The sequence below is a fragment of the Callithrix jacchus genome, chromosome 8 (assembly GCF_049354715.1).
Source record: "Callithrix jacchus isolate 240 chromosome 8, calJac240_pri, whole genome shotgun sequence".
NCBI classification, from domain to species: Eukaryota; Metazoa; Chordata; class Mammalia; order Primates; family Cebidae; genus Callithrix; species Callithrix jacchus.
Genome location: NC_133509.1, coordinates 85508273 through 85532121, shown reverse-complemented (window position 1 = coordinate 85532121; position 23849 = coordinate 85508273). Strand labels below are relative to the sequence as shown.

General features: G+C 41.8%; 1 protein-coding gene across 1 annotated transcript in view; it reads left to right on the top strand.

Annotated features, from left to right (window-relative positions):
• The first annotated feature begins 1308 nt into the window (after window positions 1-1308).
• Window positions 1309-23849, top strand: part of PYGL (glycogen phosphorylase L) — a 43549-nt gene continuing 21008 nt past the window's right edge. The window contains exons 1-5 of the mRNA XM_002753892.6: window positions 1309-1619; window positions 7908-8009; window positions 10286-10364; window positions 13296-13399; window positions 21323-21454. Coding sequence (XP_002753938.1) covers window positions 1377-1619; window positions 7908-8009; window positions 10286-10364; window positions 13296-13399; window positions 21323-21454 — 660 coding nt within the window. The 5' untranslated portion in view covers window positions 1309-1376. The remainder of the gene's footprint in view (window positions 1620-7907; window positions 8010-10285; window positions 10365-13295; window positions 13400-21322; window positions 21455-23849) is intronic.

Sequence of the window (23849 nt, the reverse complement as noted above, 5' to 3'; positions counted from 1 at the left end):
TTTCCTTTGCAGGTCATCGGTATTGCAGGGGTTGCATAAGGCCAAATGCAGTCTCTGCCCCAAAGGCTCATGTCCAAACTTCAGAATCTGGGAGGACAATGAGTAAGGAAATTTTGTCGGACCTATGAGATTTGAACTTTCACTTTTATGGTGAGGGTCACATTTGGTCCTAATCAATTAATCCATTACGTCTTCCACCGTGTATGAATTCAAAATAATCAACTTTGGTTTATTATAAAAAGCAAAATGTATTAATATCAGTATACTAAGATTTGTCTAGAAAACTTAATTCTGGCAATGGATTGTTTCTAAAATAATATATTAACACTACTTAAGAAGAAAAAACCTTTGACATCCTAAAATGCCAAGTGTTTGCCTTTGCCAAGGTTTAAACACACATACACACTCATATTCAAACAAATACCACCCAATCTGGAAGTGCAAAGATCAGCCTGTACCGCACAGTAACACAGACTGGGTTGTTTTTTGTAAACAAGGCAACTGGTGCAATGAGTAATCCCTTCATTTTCCACACACATACCCTTGTCTTTTCTCCCCGCTCCCCCCACGCCCTCCACTTCGGTTAAAAGAAGAAGCCTAGGGTAAAAGCCCCTGCCGTATAATCAGCCCAGAGCTTGACCTCACCTACTCTGATTCTTACTATCCTTCCTCTAAGGATGAGCGACAGGGTGTTATGGGCAGGGCGCATTTGGGTCCAGGAGTCAAGAAACCTGAACCCTGGAGTCCTAAAACATAATAATAATAATAATAATAATAATGAATGAAAACAACGGAGCCGCCCTGAGGATCCAAGCTGGGGCGGTGCCAAAGCAAGGGAGGTTGGGACAACCGAAGTCAAACGTGCTGTCCTTCCAAATCCCGGCGCTTACGGCGGAAGCCACTCCTGGTGAGAAATCCTAACAGTCATAATGGTATAATAAATACATCTGCAAAACCGCAGTCTGCCAACGACGTGCTTCCCTACACAGACGTCCTCCTGTGTCTCCAGACTCTAGAGGGGAGAGGCGGGACAAATGCTGCCTCCGCAGATTTTGGAGACCCGGAAGGGAGCTTCCGAGCCCGGATCCTGGGCTGGCAGGGGTCTCCCCGGCTCTCGGACCTCGGCTCCCACCCCCGACCCCACCGCGGCGGAGGAGCCCCAGGAGGGGCCGGGCACCTCCCCGGCCCTCGGGTCTGGGGCAGGAGCAGGGACGCGCGGGGAGCACGGAGGGGGCGGCACCGCGCCGAGGGGGCGGGCCCCAAACTTTCGTGCGCCTTGAAAGCGGCTGGCGCGGCTGAGCGGACTCCACCCCTGACCCGCAGCCCCTCGCCTCCGGCCGCACTTCCCGCTCTCTGCGCAGCCCGCCGCCCCCGCCATGGCGAAGCCCCTGACAGACCAGGAGAAGCGGCGGCAGATCAGCATCCGCGGCATCGTTGGCGTGGAGAACGTGGCCGAGCTGAAGAAGGGCTTCAACCGGCACCTGCACTTCACGCTGGTCAAGGACCGGAACGTGGCCACCCCCCGCGACTACTTCTTCGCGCTGGCACACACGGTGCGCGACCACCTGGTGGGGCGCTGGATCCGCACGCAGCAGCACTACTACGACAAGTGCCCCAAGGTACCCGGGGTCGGGCGGCCGGGCCGGGCGGGGGCGAGCTGGGGAACCCCTCAGAGTTGTGCCTTGCACCCAGTCCTTGCCCTGAAGTCCAGAGGACAAGTGTCTAGGCTGTGGGCGGGAGCCTGGGGACAGATTCGGCCCCACCGATGCCGCACTCCCGTCTGCGAGGTGCCACCCGCCAGCGCCCCACCCAAACCACGGTGCCGTCCGCCCCTGGAAACCACCAGGTGGGCAGAAGCCTGGGCCCCGCTTGCCTGTCCGCTTCACAAACTTTTGTGGAGCTTTGACCCTCAGCGTTTAATCAAGAGGTGACGGGCGCCTCATCCTGTGTGCCGGACACCGTTCTCTGCCCTGGACACTCAGCCCTAAGCAAAAGGGACAAAAATCCCGCCTTGTTGGAGCTTGGTGTTTAGGCAGGGGAGACAAATACAGAACTGGGAAAAGGTCGTAAGTCTCAGGCCTCTCTGAGTGGCCTCCTAAGTGCGGTGCAGAGGCGGGGCAGGGTCCTGCCCCCAGCTTGGAGCTCCGCCCGCCCGTTCTCCTGAGACGGGTGCGGAGGTCCTGGACTTCCGTGAGTCCTGCGCAATGAAGGCCGAGGGCCAGGCAACACCTTGCACTCCTGCTCCCCCGAAGACACACACTCCCACCACCCTTAGTCCCTCCACCCCCGAGGCCTGCCCCAGAGCTGCTGAGGAAGGCTGGTCCACGACCACCTCCATCCACGGCATAGGGGCGGGAGCAGACAGCTCCCACAGAGGGACAGTATCTCTGCCTGACAGTTTGCGAAGAGGGCGAGAGGAGGTTGGGAAGGACTGTGTACAGGCTGGAGGGAGGGTGGGTGTGAGTCTGTGTTGGGAGAGGAACTGGAGAAGCCAGGTGGAGACATAATAGGATAACAGATCGGGATACTTCCCGGGGGCGATGGGAAAGATGTATAAACATTTATTAGAACTTTTTAAATATGTAAAAGTGTGAAGAAAAAAAATGGCCTATAATCCCAGTGCCCAAGAAACCCTGAAGGAATTTTTAAGAAGGAAAATACATGTAAATTCTCATAGTAAGAAATTGCAGCTGTAACAGCTTTCCAATGAAAAGGAACTCTTCTTCACCCCAAAGACTTAGGCCTCTGCCAAGGTAGCATCTACTAAACGTATCCTAACAATTTAAATGTGCCCTTAGAAAACTCTGTGTATACGTGTATTTACTGTGCTTGTTGCTTTGCTCGTGATAGTCTCGCTCACTTGCCCAGGCTGGAGTGCAATGGCCTGATCTTGGCTCACTGCATCCTTTGCCTTCAGGGTTCAAGCAACTCTCCTGCTTCAGCCTCCTGAGTAGCTGGTATTACAGGCCCCCACCACTACACCTGGCTGATTTTGTAGTTTTAGTGGAGAGGAGGTTTCGCCATGTTGGCCAGGCTACTCTCAAACTCCAGGCCTCAAGTGATCCTCCCACCTTGGCCTCCCAAAGTGCTGGAATTACAGGTGTGAGCCACTACATCTGGCCAGTATCGTTTTAAAAATTTATTTACACAAAGGGAATGCTACTAAGTACACCATACTGCACATCTCATTAAAAATTATTGTTGACAACTTTAAGCGGAAGGGTGGCACACAGCATGTATTAGAAAGACACACTTTATAGCATTTAGTGTCATAGAGCACCAGAGTCTCATATGTTTTTCCTTCAGTGGCTTATCCTGTACTTTATGGTTTTCCTGGTTCTCTGGCTGGTTTCTTCACTGGGCTCTCCTTCTCTACATGAGTGCAAGTACAAGCCAGGAATTGTGACAGTGTATAAACCAGGTATTCTGATAGCAATACAAGGGAGATACAACAATGAGCATGCTTCATTCCACACGTGTTCATCAAACATCTCCTCCATCACAGTTGTCTGTCTAAACTGGATGGTTCCTGCCCTTGTAAAGTATAGCTGGCAGGTGTGTCCAAGCTCCTTGCCCACCTCCCTTCCTCTCTAATAACTGTGCAGGTGAATCCCAAATATGGATCCCTTGTCTGAATTCCTTTTCAAACTCCATGCCTACATTTCTAAGTGTTTAGTGAACATACCTAGATACCTTCGCATTTCCTCAAACTCAGCATGTTAAAAACTCAAACCATTATTTCTCCCAATCCTGCCCCATCTTCTGCATTTTTGGTGTGTGTGTGTGTGTGTGTGTGTGTGTGTGTATGTACATGTGTGTGTGTTTTCAGATAGACTCTTGCTCTATTGCCAGGCTGGAGTGCAGTGGCGTGATCTGGCTCACTATAACTTCCACCTCCCAGGTTCAAGCAATTCTCCTGCCTCAGACTCCTGGGTAGCTGGGATTACAGGCGCACACCACCATGCCCTCCTAATTTTTCTACTTTTAGTAGAGATGGGGTGTCATCATGTTGGCCAGGCTGGTCTCGAACTCCTGACTCATGATTCACCCGCCTTGGCCTCCCAAAATGCTGGAATTACAGGTGTGAGCCGCCGTGCCTGGCCTCTGTGTTTTTCATTTTAATGCAATTGCCATTTTGACAATTGAGACACAAACTTTAGTGTAACTTTTTGTCATTCAACTGGTTGCCAATTTCTGTTGATTTCTATAGGTTACCCTGAATGACATGCTCTCCTCTATTCTCACTTCCTGCCTTAGTAAGGCTCTAGCTACCCATTTGTTGCAGCAGACTCCTGGTGATTATTTTGCTATCCAGAAGTGCTAAAACTGGTGGCCTAAGGCTGAATAAGGATAGCAGACATATTTTGTTGGCCAAGATATTTTTCAGGAATTTAGGTTTTTAGCACCTGTGGGCAGGACTTGCACACTCCATTTCTCAGCCCAGTACTCTTCTTTGTGATCTCAATTACACATTTATTTTCTCTGCACAGCTCCTGGAGGCATTTGAGTATACAATCCCATCTTATTCTGTGCATTGCAGTCTGCTTACACTTCCTAAAACAACACATCTTGCCCCCTACTCAGTTATCATTGGCCCTCTTGCCTGCCATAGTCCTTAAGCAATCATGTAAAAGCCCTTCTCAGTCCAGGTGGGGCCTGTTCTTCCCTTGTTATTTTCTATTACCTTCTGTACCCACCTTGCTCTCTCAACAAACCAATCCCCACCTGGGCCCTTGCTTCCTTGCAGTGTCTGTCCTACCACATTTCTATGCTCAACTCTCCCCTGTCCTTCACGTCTCAGGTTGATTGACAGGTGTTCCAGAGAGGTCTTCCCAGAAGCACCCAGGCCCTCTGACTAATGCTGGGATAAAAATAAAACACACATTTAAAAAATATTTGTTATATCTTCTTTATTTTATTTTACAAGCCCTTTGAAAATATCCACTTTTTGCATAACACGCATAAAATACTAGTAATCATAATACATGCATGTAATTTATAAGGTATATTGGAGATGCTCATATATTTTACTATTAGGCACATGTAACAAATGTTTAGAGATCATTAAGAGGATGGCAAAGATCTATTTTTTGAGGTCTTATATATTCCCAAATATAAGGAGAGATTACCTCCAAAAAATTATTTATGAGAAAATAGGGAATCACCTTAAATTGCTGTCCTTATAAAGTCTGTCACGCCAGGAAATATTTTCTCGTTTACTTTATTTTGAGCAACCACATATTTCTTAAGAAAGATTTTGAAATGCTTTTAAGAAGACTTGAGTCTGTGCTAATGTGGAATCATTAAAAGGGAGGCAAATTTAATACAGATGTAGTCATTATTCCTGGGGGTATGCCCTCACAATTGCAAGTGTTGAATATATGCTATATAAACAAACTTCCTATAGATTACTTAAAAGAAAAAGGCAAAACATCATTGTTACAGAGATAATGAAAATGCACACAGGGAAGAATTTTTTGAACTGGCTAGTATTATGCAAATGGGTATTTGTGGCTTAAGATACTATTTCCTGTGACAGCAGTCATCATGCACTAGAGCACCAGCCATTGCCTGTGTCTGCCCCGGAAAAGGTACTTTTAATTAATTATATGAAGGCATCTAATAGCTGCTGAGCGTTCTAGTAACAGCATTATAGACATTCAAACAACTTGGATGAAAACAAAGATGACGTGTTCTGGAAAGCAGTATTAGGTAGCCCGTTAGGACATGGATGTTGACTATTTCTTATGAAATTTAGAATTCAATTGTTCATAAAAGGAGAATGGGAAAGAATGAAACTTCTAAGTTGACATTTTCAAATACTATTTTGTTTTAAATATTTATGTGTAACTAATATATTAAATAGGATAATAGGCCTTTATTGTACTGAATTCTACTCACTATTTTTTTTCTCATTGGCCAAATACTATTTGTTTTCTTTTTTAACTTCTTATCTTATGGAAATGGGCAATACCTAAAACTTGAGGTAACTATATTGGTGCATTTACAGATTTTTGCTGTTTTGTTTTGTGTCTATTAGAAAAGCAGAGGATAACTGATATGAAGAGCAAGATATTGTAATAGGGGATGATGAAGTTACTCGCTGGTTCTATTTTATTTTTTTAATTAGTAAACTGTGCTTGTATATAAAAAAGGTTTTTGGCAAGTCTGACCTTTGTACCTCTCACCTTCAACTGTGATGATATTTACCTGACTTTTACCATGTCAAAGGCAAATAATGTCTAAGTCAATAGAGAAATGTCCAATTTCAATAAGAACAAACACCGTTAAACCTTAGGTAGTTTTCTTGTTCAGAAGGAACTTTCCAGGAAATAGACATTATAGAAAAATTTTATTCCAAAATTTATTGTAAGCCAGGCACTTGGCTCACTCCTGTAATCCCAGCACTTTGGGAGGCTGAGGCGGGCAGATCACCTGAGGTCAGGAATTCAAGACCAGCCTGGTCAACATGGAGAAACCCCGTCTCTACTAAAAATACAAAAAATTAGCTGGGCATAGTGGTGAGCACCTATAGTCCCAGCTACTCAGGAGGCTGAGGCTGGGAGAATTGCTTGAGCCTGGGAGGCAGAGGTTGCAGTGAGCCAAGATCATGCCACTGCACTCCATGCTGGGCAACAGAGGGAGGCTCTGTCTCAAAAAATAAATAAATAATAAAATAAATTGCAAATTTTCTTACAGTAATCAGTCAAGCAGGAATATTTTCTAACCCCTGGGGTATGTGTGAGTTAATCTTTGTATTTCTTGAATGACTTGAGATAGTCCTAGCCAACCCACCTTACCAGCACCCACAGAGGTGCCCTATATAAATACTTTATTAATGAATGGTGAGCTATGGCAGTCTGACTTCTGTCTGTCCAAAACCTATGGTTTATTCATGAGGTTCATGAAAAGGAGGAAAAAAATACAAAACACTGAATCTAGTTAGTTAGATGAGTTCCTTTTTTTCTCCCTGGAGGTAAAACATACTGAACTACTTTGCCAAAAATAGTGCTTTCCCTAAGCCCGTTGTCAGTAACACTTGTATTTAGTCCTTCATACATCTCTATAGGAGTATTATCGGAAAGGGGTCTCCATCCGAGACCCCAAGAGAGGGTTCTTGAATCTCACACAAGAATTGAGACAAATCCATAAAGTGAAAGCAAGTTGATGAAGAAAGTAAAGGAATCAAGAATGGCTATTCCATAGGTAGGATAACCCTGAGGGCTGCTGGATGGCTATTTTTATGATTATTTATTGATTATTTGCTAAACAAGGGGTGGATTATTCATGAGTTTTTTGGGAAAGGGGTGGGCAGTTCCTGGAACTAAGGGTTTCTCCCCCTTTTAGACCTGCATGGGATAACTTCTTGACATTGCCTTGGCATTTGTAAACTGTCATGGCGCTGTAGGAGTGTTTTCTAGCATGCTAATGCATTTTAATTAGTGTATAATGAGTAGTGAGGATAATCAGAGGTCACTTTCATTGCCATCTTGGTTTTAGTGGGTTTTGGCTGGCTTCTTTGCCAAGAGAGAAGTATTTAAGAAATATTTTGTAATATTTTAAAATATCTTACATCCGTACTAATTTGGCATTATTAAAAAGGAGGCAAGGAAAGCCTTTTATCAGCAAGCTTTTGTGCCTGTATCTTGTGCCAACCTCCTATTCCTTCCTGTGACTTAGAATACCAAACCTCCTAAGAATGCAGCCCAGTAGGTCTCAGCCTTTATTTTACCCAGCTCCTATTCAAGACGGAGTTGCTCTGGTTCAAACACCTCAGATGGGAGTCTCATTTGAAGCTGTGGTAACATAGTCCTGCTTATTTGTTTCCTAACACATGACTTTGTATTTTTATGTTAGGTAAGGTTGACCTCTTAGAGGAAACATTATCTCTCTCTTCTTTATTTCAGAGGGTTTATTACCTCTCTTTGGAATTTTACATGGGTCGAACATTACAGAACACCATGATCAACCTCGGTCTGCAAAATGCTTGTGATGAGGCCATTTACCAGGTACATTGTTCCTAGATTTCTCTCATCTTGTCTCTTTAAATTTCACATGCCCTTCAGGAAACTTGGGGACGTTGCACACACACAAAAAAGTAAAATGAGAGTGAAAAATCACCTCTATAGTTGTGGCTATTGCAAACTTTTAGAAATATACGTCACTGGTAATCTCTTGTTTAAGAGAAACAACCAGAAAAAGAAGTTAGTGAACTCGTTATGACTCATGAGAATTTTCTTTTGCAATCAAAGTCTTTGACAGCATTCCCCACAAATTACATTTCAGAAATTAATGTCTGAACAAGTCTTCTAAAAGTACTTGAGTCTTCTGCTGTCAGAATCACAAGCTTTTCTTTGGGCTTCTATCTCACTTTTAAGAAATGATCAAACTTTGACTGTTATTTATGTATCAAGGCAATTTGTGAAAACAATCAGCTTTAAATATTCTGTTGTCATACTTTCTCTGTTACTTAATGAGATGTAAGATACACTTCTTTAAAGGAGGAGCTTGAAGTCTTAACCCTAATCTACTAAGTTGTTTTCATGAATATATTTAGCTTTACTTTCCTGAGCTTCAAGCACCTTCATACCCAAAACAAGTAGTCCTTAACTTTTTTGATGTGGTTGAAAGAAGAAATGTGTATTTGCAGACAAATTTTAAATGAGAGACTGTTCAGACTGTCCCTTTTCTTTACCATGGGATTGTCCCCTCATGTGTCCTTCATGTAGGTTAGGGGAAGCATTTCCGGTGAAAGAACTCCTGCAGGTCCTCACCATGTCCCTTCCCTCTCCTTTCCCTAACAGCAGCTGAAAATAACATCTCTCCCTTGGAGTAGCCTATAGCCAGGCAGGATGGCATGATCCCACCTGGCTATAGGCTACTCCAAGGGAGGGATGTTATGTCTACTTGCTCAAAATTTATATCATACTTTAGGCTTACATTTTTAGAATTTAAAAATTCTGAGTGTAAGCACCAGCAGTTGGCTTACATAAGGACCCTAGTCTGCAGAGAGAAAATTTGAAAGCCCCTTTAACACTGAATAGAAGCATAACCATGGTTGAAGATATAGTTTTCAAGACGTGTGTGAGAAAGCAACTTTTGGTATAAAGGTAGGGATCCCGGTTCCACGGAAACTGGGGCACACCTTCAAGTATTAGTACATCTTCCACATATGTTTTCAAATGTGCAAATTATTTTTCCATTTAAAAAAATACCCAGTTTCATGGGTTGCCTAACTTTCAAATAAGAAGCCAGTTGTTTCACAACAGGCCACCTTTAGCCATGCCTTGGCTAGATTAGCATCTAGTCAACATGGAACAAGCCATTTGTCTGACCAATAATTCTCTCATGGTAAAATGAGCAATCCAGTGTGATCTCCAGGGCTGTAGAGCTCTGTCATGAGTGTACAGTGGTGCTGGTGGACTCTGCTGTGTGATCCCCAACATTCTGGGGCGGGGAGCTGGCTGTCAATCAGTCCCATTCATGCCCAAGTTCACAGATGCTGCTTGGTTTCTCACAGCCTCTTATCCACCCCACGGAAAAGCAAAGGATTTTACCCCATCCAGCTGGATTGCAGGACTGCAATTTCCCTGCCTGCTGTCAGCCCCCAGGTCTCTGGGACAGTGACTTACTAACTGGTTTTGGCTTAACAACTTTTGACCCTACTGAGTAAATATGCTGTGGTCATGAAAAGATGAACTTTAGTCCGTTCTAGAACATCTGACCTCAGACCTTTTGGTCATTTTCAAAATCCCTCAGTCCAATTAATATCAGCTTGATACTGGACTGTTTCTGAGATTTGAATCCTACAGTTACACACACATATAAAAAATTTTTAATGACAATAGCTAACGTTTATTGAGGGATATCTGCCCAAGAATAGCTCTAAATGCTTTGTTTATATAATCTCATTTAATTCATGGCAATCATCAATGAGGTAGGTACTGTTAGCCTCCACGTTTTTTAAATAGGAAAATTGTGGGATAGAGTTAGTAGCTTGCCCAGGGTCATATAGGAAGTAACAGAGTCAATAATGGACTTTTAGAGCCCACTCTCTTCTCCATGCTGCAGCTGTACCATCTCATACACTTTGCCTCTGCAGTCAGTATCTGTTGCTGGAACAAGCTGCAAGGGAGCTGATGCTAGATTAAGAGAAAAAGGTACAGCTCTGGGTAAAGGTACCTGGTAAATGAATTATCTTTACCCAGAGCTGTAGGGAATGGCTTCCACTCTGAATGGCCTCTATTTGTATCTGCTTCCAATATTGTTTTCCCTTCATTACCAGCTTGGATTGGACATAGAAGAGTTAGAAGAAATTGAAGAAGATGCTGGACTTGGCAATGGTGGTCTTGGGAGGCTTGCTGGTAAGTGACATTGTGAGTGTGTTATATTGCCTGGCCGATTGAAGACATCTCAGATGCCATGCATGACCATGCATGGAAGAACCAGGCAGTCTTCCTAGAAAAACTGCAAGATATGATCCGGTTGTAGATGTATTTGTTCTTGAGTTTGCACTTCAGTTTGGTCAATTCTAGACAAACAGTAGAGAAGAGAACTTGAACAAAAGAGACACTGCTTAAACCCCAGTTAACCAGATCCTTCCTATGTACTCAAGGGTTTCCAAAGTAGCCCCTTTTCCTCACTGTTAATTGTTCAATGCTTCTCAATTCACATCCTTGTGTGGCATGACCTAGTTAAGTTGCTGTTGTGTTGTGTTGTTTTATTTTATTTTTTCAGTGGTAGACTCCAGGTCAGAGGCATGACTGAAGTTGGTCAAACATTGTCTTGCCTTGTACACTTGACTGCTTGATTTTTGATTGACTAGTGAGCAATGATACACTAATATGATTGGTATGGTTTTGTTAATTAATATCCTTTTTGTGTGTGGATACAATTTGAGTTCTTTGCTTTTTTTCAGGGAATGATTTTTCAGCAAATATATAGGAAAGCACGAAAAATACAATACCAGCTCTATTAATGTGTGTGTATATATATGTGTGTATGTACATATGTATATAATGTGAATATGTAGAAAAAAGGGTCTGGAATTCTAAATACTAAACTGTTCCCTATGACCCCCTGTAGGGAGGAGTACAGAATTGGAGTTGTGATCAATGGGGATGCTAGCATAATAATTTTTTTTGTCTGTAACAGTTTAATTTTTTTATCTGTTAAATTTAAATTTAATAATAAAAGTGTACTGCCACACATGTATCAGATTATAAAACAATTATCTCCTCTCTTTTAGAAATTGTTCAAAAATCTTCTGGCTTTGCATACACTCGAGTTACTAGAAAGCCATTTGCATCTGTTTCATTTTTTTCATCCCTAGTACATTAATCACAGTGTGCTTTAACATTGCCATTAATGAACAAAACAAAATAAAACACTGCCTGTGGGATACTTGCCACCTTCCTGTGAAGTTAATTATCAAACAATTTAGTAGGCTTTCTGCTGGGCTGCAGGAAGGCCAGCAGCGCTGATGGAATGCACATCTAACAGTGGGAACCAGCCTGCCTGCCTTTTAGGTGAAGCCCCAGACCTCAATCCTTGTTGACGGGATTAACTCTGTGCCCAACATTCATGACTCCTTGATTTGACTAATGAAGTCAGAGTGAAGTGGCTGATGAAGCTGAGAATTCTCATTAGATGATCTCACCTAAGTTGGGACCCCCTCTAAGGATAATCTGATCAGGACTCAGGAAAAGCCGAAGAGCCACAGCTTAGAGAGAACAGGAATGGGAGTGAACCAGGCCCTGTGAGCACAGGGATTGGCGATGTTGGGAAAACTCAAAAGCCTAGGCCATTTGTGTTTGTGGATCTCTGTTTTAAAGGCTGTACTGCCAATCTAATTCAGCCCCTTTCTGTTTTGAGCTACAGCTTTCAATATTCTTGTCAGTTTTAATTCCTCCTGTGCACATTCTCTGCATTTCTCAGCTTAAATTCCCGGGAGGGACAATCTGATTAGTGTAACCCCTTAGTTTGCACCCAGCCACAAGGCGGATCCTTACCCAGCCTGTTGGTTTGCTATTCTGGATCAGAGGCCCTGCCCTCAAGTAACAGAAAAACCTAGCAAAAATGGTTCAGCCAGGGACATGTGTTACCACAGAACAAGAACTCTAGAGTTCTTTCTAAGACTGGTTTATTCAGCAGCAGGATTACAGCAGGACTCCAGGTCTCTGGTCCTTTTGTCTTTTCCCCTCATGGAAAAAAGATACTGGTAGCAAGGAAAATCTTTCCCAGAAGTCTGCTACATCCAACAGACTTTCTAGCACTTCTCATCTGATTGAATGTCATCGTATGTGCATGCCCAAACCAATCACTAGAGAAGGAAATACAATTGCTATGACTGGCTTAGCAGATCAGACCAATCAAGCAAAATTCACTTCCTGGTTCAGCCTCCCTGAATCATATGATCACCTAATATCTGAACAACTGTGGCATTCCATTAGCCCGGAAGAAACAGAGCTGGCCACAGAATATCTTGTCAGTCAGGTAGGTGCTGGAAGGAAACAAAACACATATAAGTATACTCTCCTGGGACTGTCTTTTCCAGTGGAGTGAGTCTGTGGGGAAGATGGAGACAGTTTCCCTTAGAAAAGATACTGTGGAGGTTGGGCACTGTAATTCCAGCACTTTTGGAGGGATTATGCCTGTAACCCAGCACTTTTCGAGGCTGAGGCCGGCGGATCATGAGATCCAGAGATTGAGACCATCCTGGCTAACACAGTGAAACCCCATCTCTCCTAAATATACAAAAATTAGCTGGGCATGGTGGCACACACCCAGCTACTTGGGAGGCTGAGGCAGGAGAATCGCTTGAACCTGGGAGGCGGAGGTTGCAGTGAGCCAAGATCATGCCACTGCACTTCAGCCTGGCGACAGAGCAAGACTCTGTATCAAAAAAAAGAAAAAAAGAAGAAGAAGAAGAAGAAGAGATAATGTGGGGATAATAATCGACATCTCTCGTGCAGATTGGCTTCCTTATCTGTTCTCAAAAAAATGTACACAGTGGTTATTTCTAGATGGTGAGGTGATAGATGACATTTTCTTCTGTACACATTTTTGTATTTTCTAACTTTTCTATAGTATTAATTTTATAATTAGAAATAAGTTATTTAAAAAATCAGTATCCATTGTGCAGTAGTATCTGTGCTTTAGAATACAAATTTGGTTCTTCGTATAGCAATGTTTTGTGGCTGCTGTGTGTTTTAGGGAACGATTGGAAATTTCGAGTTGGCTTAATGACTCTATCTTTTGCCTGTTTTGCCTGTCTTTTGCTCTGCTCAATGTAGCCTGCTTCTTGGATTCCATGGCAACCCTGGGACTAGCAGCCTATGGATATGGCATCCGGTATGAATATGGAATCTTCAATCAGAAAATCCGAGATGGATGGCAGGTGTGTGAGCCATCTTTTTAAATTTTGTCATTAAGGTACTTCTCTTTCATGGTGCTCTGGATGATTTATATACTATATGGACTTTTAACATAGAGCTATACTAATTTATATGGTATCTGGTTGGTATCAGTGAGTTATATCTATCCATCTTCCCCCTTCGGAATGTAAGCTCCCAAGAACAGAGAGCCTTCCAGTATCACTCATCACCAGATCCATTGCAGCAAGTACAGTGCCTGACTCACAGGGAGCTCTGAAAATATTCATTCCAGACTGCCTGAATGTGGACCACCTACAATGTGTGATGTTCCATTCTCTGCAGCAGTCATAATGGAGGAGTACATCTTTGACTCATGATCTATAAGAACCATTGATGCTAGAAGCACACTGTCATTTTGTAGGTGAAAACACCGAGTCTCTTAGGAAGGAAAGTTACCTCAGATCACACTGCTGGCAAATACATGTTTGTATCCCCAGATTTCCAGGACCACATTCAGTATTCTGTTTTATACTCACAAGTATTGCCCTCTTTAATATGCCAGCGTTACAAGATGCAAGCCAAGTGTCTTGATGTTTTTATAAGATGAAATCAGACAGTGTTGTTAACTGTTAGAGCAAATAAATCTGGCATGTATTTAATAAGTGCAATTACACTGCCCTACAAAAATTTATCTAAATCTATTCAAGTGACACTATTTTCACTTTATATAACCAAGCCAGATTGTTAGGTACTTATTTCTTTTCTCTCTGATAACTGTTTAAGTCTACAATCACCCTAGTGTGGACAGTTTTTGCTGGTACTAAGTGTGATTTAGGCTTTCTCTCTCCCTATTTTTGTCTCATACATACACAATTGACAGAAATATATATCCTCAGTTTCCAAAAACCGTGGGCTCTCTGATCCTTTCCCACACTTATGAGATGAATCCAACAGGAGAACACTCAGGGACTTGATGCAGAGACCTAAGCTGATGCCAGGAGAAAGGAAGATGACCCGACCAGGCACAGTGGCTAGTGCCTGTAATCCCAGCACTTTGGGAGGCTGAGGCAGGCAGATCACAAGGTCAGGAGTTTGAGACCAGCCTGACCAATATGGTGAAACCTTGTCTCTACTAAAAATACAAAAAAAAATTAGCCAGGCATGGTGGCAGGCGCCTGTAATCCCAGCTACTCAGGAAGCTGAGTGAGGAGAATCACTTGAACCTGGAAAGCTGTGGAGGTTGCAGTAAGCTGAGGTCGTGCCACTGCACTCCAGCCTGGGCAATAGAGCAAGACTCTGTCTCAAAAAAACAAAGGAGGAAAGGAAGGAAGGAAGATGACCTGATAAGAATGAGTTTAGTGTTACCACTGGCCTCTTTCCCCTCCCTCAGTATTTGGATTCTTTGTGAGCCAAGGAAGGGAGGAACTAAAAAATGTGGTTTGATGAGAGAATCTCACCAGGAAAACGGCTTAGGAGAATACTGGGTATAGTAAACGACAAACTTCCAGATTTTGCTAAGAACTAGTGCTGTTTATCCTTAGCTACCCCCAAATAAATAAAAGCTGAAAGGCAACATCTGGTAGAAGAGAAGCCTGGGTCCTAATTTCTAATTTAAGACCTAATGTCAACTTAGGAGACCTGATTACTTTTATGAGGTATGTTGCCTCAATTAGGTTACCAAACTTTCCTGAACCTCAGTTTTCTCAATGGCTAAATGGAGATACAAACTTCACAAAATTATTGTACAAACATGTAAAATATCTGGCATACAATAAAATGCTAGTATCAGTAAGCACACAATAAAATGCTAATTTTGCCTAAGGAAAGGAGGACACTTTAATAAATTGTGGTATTCTATAATAAAATATTAGTGAAACCATTAATATTATATTTTTGATTAATTTTAACAAAATAGGAAATCATTTATGTTAGCTATAAATAGAGGATATAGAGTTAAATGGGTGGTATAACCTCAGCTATCCAGAGGAGGCCAGAAAGAAAAAGAAAAAGTGCCAGAAAAAAATACGTCAAAGCTTCAACAGAAGTTGTCTCTGGAAGACGGGCAGCTTTTACTGCCTTCTGTGTACTTTTCTACGTATCTCATTTTCTGCAAGAAATATGTATACTGCATATTAATGTGCCAGTTAATCTCCGATCTCCTATTTACTCTTCTACATGTTTTATATTCCATAAGTAATATGTATTGTTTGATCATGAAAAGTTATAAAAATGAAATAATTGGTTCCTCTCCCCAATCAAGGAACCAACCTAGAGTTCCATGCGGAGAGCCTAGCTTAGCAGGCATTTCCAATGCCCCCAACACTTTGACACGACCTAACCAAACAACACATAATATCTAATTTTAGCCTTTGAAAAGGATACTGTGTGCTACTCACTATACTACAGAATCTCTAAGGAGTTCATTTCTTATCTCTTAACTACTGTCAGATGAAAGATTTAAAAGAAACTCAGGTGCAATTTTTTTTTGTCTCAGGTATATTTTCCCCTTAAATTTTATGAAGGCCCACTGTTATCACACCTACCTTTACTCTTTTTAAATGGTCTTTATTCCAGGAAACTTATCTCTTTCTCTCCTATCAGACCAAGAAAGTATGTATTTCTAGTGCTCCTTAAAAAGAAAAATAAGAAAGACCAAACAGATTTTCCTCATTCAAAATATTGCAGAGCTGGCCAGGTGCAGCGGCTTATGCCTGTAATCCCAGCACTTTGGGAGGCCAAGATAGGTGGATTATTTGAGGTCAGGAGTTCAAGACCAGCCTGGGCAATATGGTGAAACCCCTGTCTCTTCTAAAAATACAGAAATTAGCCAGTAGGTAGTGGCATGAGCCTGTAATCCCGGCTCCTGGGAGGTCTGAGACAGGAGAATCACTTGAGCCTGGGAGGCGGGAGGCGGAGGTTGCAGTGAGCTGAGATAGCGCCACTGCACTCTAGTCTGGGTGAGTGACTGAGACCTTGTCTCAAAAAAAGAAAAAAGAAAAAATTTCAAAGCTAACCTTATTAACCATCATCACTTTTTTCATTACGACTTGAAATTGAATCAAAAGGATATATAATTTTACTTATGACCTCCATTGTTTACTGGGATGGGATTTTAACTGTCAAACATAAAATATATCATACTGTAAACAATAAATTATTTCCATAAAAAGCAAAAAGCATCTGTCAAGAAAGCAGCAGTCCTCTTCATAGTATAGTGATGCCATACTCCCATATAACACTGTTCTTACAAAGGCAGATTTGGAGAAGGCGGATAAAAATTCCACATGCTGGGAAGATTTTTAAAGGTCAATGGGCTTTTAATTTTTGAGTCTCTTTAAGGAAGATTTGCTGTCCTGGAGCGTTCATTGTGAACCCCCTGAGAAAAATAATTGTGTTGCTGAAATTCTAGATTTACCATATACTCTAAAGGGGAGTATGGTAATAGTCCTCTGTGAAAATAGCTGGCCCCTAGGAGGAATAGGGGAGAAAGACAGTTGCAACAATCTCACAAAACATTTCACAATCACACCAAAGCCCTGGGGTAGAAAGGCTCTCACAGTATTTATTTCAGAGCTGGATCCAAGTGGCTTCTGCAACCCTCTGTCACTTCTTAGAACCCACACCAAGTTTGTGATAGCCGGTCATGCACAGATCACGTCACCCAGCAAGCTTCTAATTATCATCACAGAATTCTCAGTGTGCCACAGAAACATTTATCAGTTATTTATAATATCAGAAAGCAAAGTTCGTGGACTCTCCTATTGTTTGTTCACGGTTCTTTGTGGACTCTGTATTCCTTTAGTGAAGAGAAGAGCATTTCTTAGAATTCAATCGACAGAGCCCGCTGGGCTGACTGACTTCTCCATCCCTGCTGGCTGGGACAGATTCCACTGAGTCATTCCTCTAAAAAAATGCCTTGTCCAGCTGCCGCCTGTACCCAGGTTGGCTCTTTCACACCACAGATCTGCACTTGCTTCATTCAGCCCTGTGCAGCCTCTGGAATGAAACAGCTCTGACTGCTCACTGGATGTAGATGAAAGTTCTTCTCCCATCTTGACCCCCCCACCCCCACCTCTTCATATGATTCAGCATGTGCATTAAGGAATTGCTCTACGTGGAAACCCAAATTTACAGACCAATTTGTCAATTCATTGGAAGAAAGCAAGGTAGAGAGAAGATTAATCACCACCTTGTAGCTTCTGGGGATTTAGTGGAGGCAGGAACGGATAGTTCGCTCCTTCTCAGATCTACTCAGATCAACTCGTTGTTTTGAAACACTTGTTTCTCAATCTACCTTAAAAACAAGCCTTGTAAAATCTGTAGAATTATTCACTGGTTCTTTACTGAATCTGAGAGACTCACAATAAAGAATACCAAGCAAATAAAGTCTCCTACAAGTTGTTAGCCCCATGAAACTAAAACCAATCATTATTTGGCAGGAAAAAAAATTAAACAACATTTGATGGCATTAAAACTAGTCAGCTGACTAGTCTTGTTATATAAGTATGTTCCTTCAAAAGAGCAAATGTGGTCTAGTGTGGTGGCTCACACATGTAAGCCCAGCACTTTGGGGGGCCAAGGCAGGCTGATCACTTGAGGTCAGGAGTTCAAGATCAGCCTGGCCAATATGGTGAAACTCCATCTCTACTAAAAATACAAAAATTAGCTGTGTGTGATGATGACACCTGTAATCCCAGCTACTTGGGAGGCTGAGGCAGGAGAATCACTTGAACCTGGGTGGTGGAGGTTGCAGTGAGCCAAGATTGCACCACTGCACTCCAGCCTGGCTGACAGAGCAAAACTGTGTCTCAAAATAAATAAAAATTTAAAAAAGCAATGGTAACCTCTGACTTCCACAGGAGACAGGGAGTGAGCCACAGCAGGAAGTTTAGAGCCGGACCTCTCTTATCTGAGCATTTCAGGCTTCTTGGGGGCAGGACAGTATATGATCCTGCTGCATTTCTCTCAGCAAAAGAAAAAAAAGTGTCATCAGCTCTTTCATGGATATGAGTTTTCAGTGGAAAAGTGTTTCTGCCTCATCGTCCTCCTGTTTCATATAATGCCTTCAGATGGTTTTACAACAGCCCTGTGTGCTGAAATGAGGCAAACATGGCCTGTGGTTCTTTCCTGTTACAGGAAGCAGTGTTCACATTGCCCAGTATTTTAAAACCCAAAATTGACCCTTGCCTAAGTGCAGCATAAAGTATTTTGTAAGTCAAGATGTTTTGATTTTTTGTTGATGTCATCATTTTATTATAGAGTTTCTAGTTATGAACACAAGTTAATGGATTTTAATTTTATTTTTGAGATGGAGACTTGCTCTATTGCCCAGGCTGTAGTGCAATGGCACAATCTTGGCTCACTGCAACCTCTGCCTCCGGGTTCAAGTGATTCTCCTGCTTCAGCCTTCCAAGTAGCTGAGATTACAGGTGCCTGCTACCACGCCCGACTAATTTTTGTATTTTTAGTAGAAACAGGGTTTCACCATGTTGGCCAGGCTGGTCTCGATCTCCTGACTTCGAGTGATCCACCTGCCTTGGCCTCCCAAAGTGCTGGGATTACAGGTGTGAGCCACCGTGCCCGGTCAAGTTATGGACTCTTAACAAGCTTCTTATCAACTGGCAAACTTCAACTATTTCTTTATTTTATTTTATGCATTTGTTTATTTTGAGACAGGGTCTCGCTCTGTCGCCCAGGCCGAAGTGCAGTGATGTGATCACAGCTCACTGTAGCTTTGACCATCTGGGCTCACGCAATCTTCCCACCTCAGCTTCCTGAGTAGCTAGGATGACAGGTGCATACCACCACACTTGGCTAATTTAAAAAATTTTTTAAGAGATAGGTTCTTACTATGTTGCCCAGGCTGGTCTCAAACTCCTGGGATCAAGCAATCTTCCTGCCTCAAAAAAAGTTTATCTTTGTTCTCTTATGACTAGGATAGTGGAAGTTTAGTTTTTAATTCTGAATTACAGAATTACAGTTATTGACCTTGCGTTGCCTCGTAGCTCCTGGCTGCTCTTTGTGGAGTTTAGGGACCATCAGAATCAGGAGCTCCTGGGAGCTTGTTAGAAATGCAGAATTTCAGGCCCCTCCGCAGACCTACTGAGAATCTGCATTTTAAGAAGGTGTGATTTTCTGACGAGCTCAAGTCTCTCTCCAGCCTCCCCTAGGCTTCATTGTACATCTGATACCTCCTCCAGCAGCTCTCTAACTCCTAGCTCTCCTAATTAAAGATGTTGTTGCTATGAGTCCCGTTTCCATTTATCATTACACTGGTAGTTAATATTAGTGGGAAGCTTACTGGCTTTCTTGATAAAAAGTCACTATCAATGTTTGAATAAGTGAACGTGTATTCATTTGTCTGGCTGTTGACAATGTTTAGTCTAAATTCTCAAAAGACAGTGGCTGTGTTTATTTCTGTCTCTCACACTGTTCCCGAGACAGGCCTTACACTCATATTTAGGTGATCCTGAGATGTCCAGCATTGTGTCATAATTCTTAAGCAATATCATCTGAGACTAAAGCTGAGTTTCCTAAGAGGTGAACATGAGGAATCAAACAGGTAAAATAACCATGTTGGAGATGATCTCATTGACAAAGCTGCTTTATTTACCCCCTTCTGGCCAGAACACAATTCCATTTTTTAACGTATCATCATGTACCACATAATGACAAATCAGTCCACAAGAGAGCACATGTGCAATGGTGGTTCCTTAAGCTTGTAATAGAGGTGCCCCCTACAGGTGTACCATTTCTTACGTTTCACACTGTATTTTCACTGTACCATTTCTATGTTTGGATATGTTTAGATACACAAACACCTATCATCGTGTTACCATTGCCTACAGTATCCAGTCTAGTAATGTGCTGTGCAGGTTTGTAGCCTAGGAGCAGGAGGCCATACCATGTAGCTCAGGTGTATCGTAGGCAACACCATCTGGGTTTGTGTAAGTGTACTCTATGATGTTGGCACAATGACAAAATTGCCTAACAACACATTTTTCAGAATGCGTCTCTGTCATTAAGCAATGCCCAACTGTATGTGTAATATTTTAAAGATTTCAATAATGTACTTTAAAAATACATCCCCCTCCAATGTGTGTGGTGGTGGTGGTGGTGTTCTGATTTTGGTATGTTTGTTTGTTGCAAATGAAAAATGTATTTGATGTCTAAGATACCCTAAATAGAAGCCATAGTTTAACATTTTATATGAGAAATATTTTGTTATAAATTGACATAAATTCCTAGGAAAATACTGAAATTGTCAATAAAATAAGTTCATTACCTCTTAGTGTATGTTATTTTTAAAATAAACTATAATCTATAGTTCATTATCAAATCAAAATTACATGAGGATTAAGAAAAGCAAAGACTACATAATGCAATAATGTTCTGTACCTATAGTGTTCTGCACTATACCAGTAAGCTTGATTAGAAGAATGTTCTGTAAGTAGCATTTTCTAACTGATTCTGTGTATTCTAGCCATGAGAATCTTGACGGAACCCATTGTGTAGAAACCAACAGACCCAGGTATCCAATGATAAACATCTCTGGAAGGCCTTTGTCTTCAGCTGAAGCTGGACAATTGTACTCATAGATGTTAAGATACGGTCTCTGGAACACAAAGACCTAAGGGCAGACCTTATCTCTACCAGTTACTGTTTGACCTTGAGCAATTACAATTCCTCATCTTTAAAAGGGGAATCATAGTTCCCTCCTATATCATTGCCATAATGTGAGGATTAAATGCAGTAATACCATATAAAATATTTAGAGCTGTATTAGTGAGTATTATAATTGTTGATTTAGGCTGTAACAATTACAAAACAGTAGTCAGTATTCGTAAGTTGTTTCATTTAAAGATGTTTTAAATTTAATGCAATTGAAGGGCTAGGTTCCCATCTCCTGACAAATAAATTCTAAGTAATACTGTATCCTTTTGCAGGTAGAAGAAGCGGATGATTGGCTCAGACATGGAAACCCGTGGGAAAAGTCCCGCCCAGAATTCATGCTGCCTGTGCACTTCTATGGAAAAGTAGAACACACCAAGACCGGGACCAAGTGGATCGACACTCAGGTATTCAGAGTGCTCATATAGCCAGCATTTTGTATGGTATTTAGCACAGTAGACAATACATTGAATATGTAGCATACAGTGTGATATTGAGTATAGAGCATATCATGTATTAAATAATAGAATACATTTTTGTAAATAAATCTGTTACTTCTCTTACTGCAACCCACTTGTTCTGGAGACAAGGTAGCTGAGGCAAGAGAGAAGTGACCCCCTGAAGGTCAGGTGACTTACAAGGGTCATTTTGCAAACAGCTTTATCAGAAAATTCTTAGTTTTTTTTTTGTTTTGTTTTGCTTTGCTTTGTTTTGTTTTGTTTTTGAGATGGAGTCTCCCACTCTCTCCTGGACTGGAATGCAATGGCATGAACTCAGTTCACTGCACTCTCCGCCACTGCGCCTGGCCAGAAAGTTGTCAGTTCTATAGTAATCAGCAAACTTACCTCTTCGTTTTTATGTTAAGTTGTTGATACAAAATTGAATAATTTTAAATGTCATTTCTGGCTGGGCGCAGTGGCTCATGCCTGTAATCCCAGCACTTAGGAAGGCCGAGGCAGATGGATTACCTAAGATCAGGAGTTCAAGACCAGCCTGGCCAACATGGTGAAACCCTAATCTCTACTAAAAATAGAAAAATTAACCAGGCATGATGGTGGGCACCTGTAATCCCGGCTACTCATGGGGTTTGGGGGGCGGGGCTGATGCAGTAGAATTGCTTGAACCTGGGAGGCAGAGGTTGCAGTGAGTTGAGATCACGCCATTGCACTACAGCCTAGGTAACAAGAGTGAAATTGTCTCAACAAAGAAAAGTCATTTCTCACCTCAGCACCAAATATTTACATTTATTTGCAACTTCAAAGGGATTAATATTTAATACTGAAGAATTTATTCAAAAGATTACCAAAGTCCTTATTTATTATGAAGTCAGCAAAATAATGCAAAATACTGCAAACTGTTATTTTGTGCCATATCCCTCCTAGAGAAATGATGCTGGTGTCTATTCAAGTGTACTTATTTCATGGGCATGTATTTATCCTGCCACTAAATTTGAGTTTTGCCCTGTCACTGAAAGAAGGCACTATCAGTGCTGGTTTGAGCTCTGCTGTCTTCATGCCCACTGATAAATAATCTCTACTAACTAAGGGCCAAACAATATGCAGCACTGGCCATTCTTTTGAAACTTAAAGAAAACGATGAAATCAAGTAAATGATATTCTTATATGTGAAAATTGGGAGAAAAATTTAGTATTATAGTGTTATACTTGGTTGGTTTGATATTATTCTTCCAAAATAAATGTTTCATTTTACTTCAGAAGTGCCAAGAGCTGTGTTATAGCTGCTTTAAAAAACAACAACAAAAAAACTGATGGTTTATTTTGCTAATCCATGTAGAGCTATTCACAGTTCAGAAAAATAACGACATTTTAAAAACTGTTTCCTATCTGAACGTACATTTATTTAGCACATGAAATAGCAGATTAGAAGTTGAAATAAGCAATTAAAGCATAATGGTATATGAAGAGTAAACTAATACTGTGACTTAAAGATAAGTTCTTATTTTGGTTTTGGTGTTTGTTTGTTTTCATTTTGGTTAAACAGTAGACCACAATCTAAGTTTACAAATATCATCAGGAAAGCTGTACACAAGTCAGTCATTAATACACCCCCCAAAAATATCACATGTGTTTGATATTAAAGTAGAAAGTATTTTCTATTAGACTTTGGTACCTAAACTTAATCAGCGGCTTTTGATCTGTCTAATAATATGCAGTTTGCTGGCCAGGCGTGGTGGCTCACACCTGTAATCCCAGCACTTTGGGAAGCCAAGGCAGGCAGATCATTTGAAGTCTGGAGTTCAAGAGTTCGAGACCAGCCTGACCAACATAGTGAACCCCATCTCTACTAAAAATACAAAAAAAAAAAAAAAAAATTAGCTAGGCATGGTGGCCCATTGCCTGTAGTCCCAGCTCCTTGGGAGGCTGAGGCAGGAGAATTGCTTGAACCCAGGAGATGGAGGTTGAAGTGAGCCAAGATTGTGCCACTGCACTCCAGTCTGGGTGACAGGTGAGACTCCATCTCAAAAAAATAAAATTAAAATTAAAATATGTGGTTTACACAATCAATCCTGGAAGCATTTTATTTACACTGTGGGTCCCACTACTGAGCTAACTTGTATTTACAAAGCACCTCTAGATATTTTAATAATGTATCCAGAAATTCAATTAGAGAGAGTGTGTATTTCTGGGCCCACAGAGGCAAGGTTATGGGGCAGCAGTAACATAAGTTAGCTGGCCCAAGCCATGCAACTTAGCTTCATAGACTGAAGTCATCACATGAATTAACCCCAAGCTGATACCCAGTGAGGTCAGAGCATGAGGCCAGATGTGTTCTGTGTGTGCA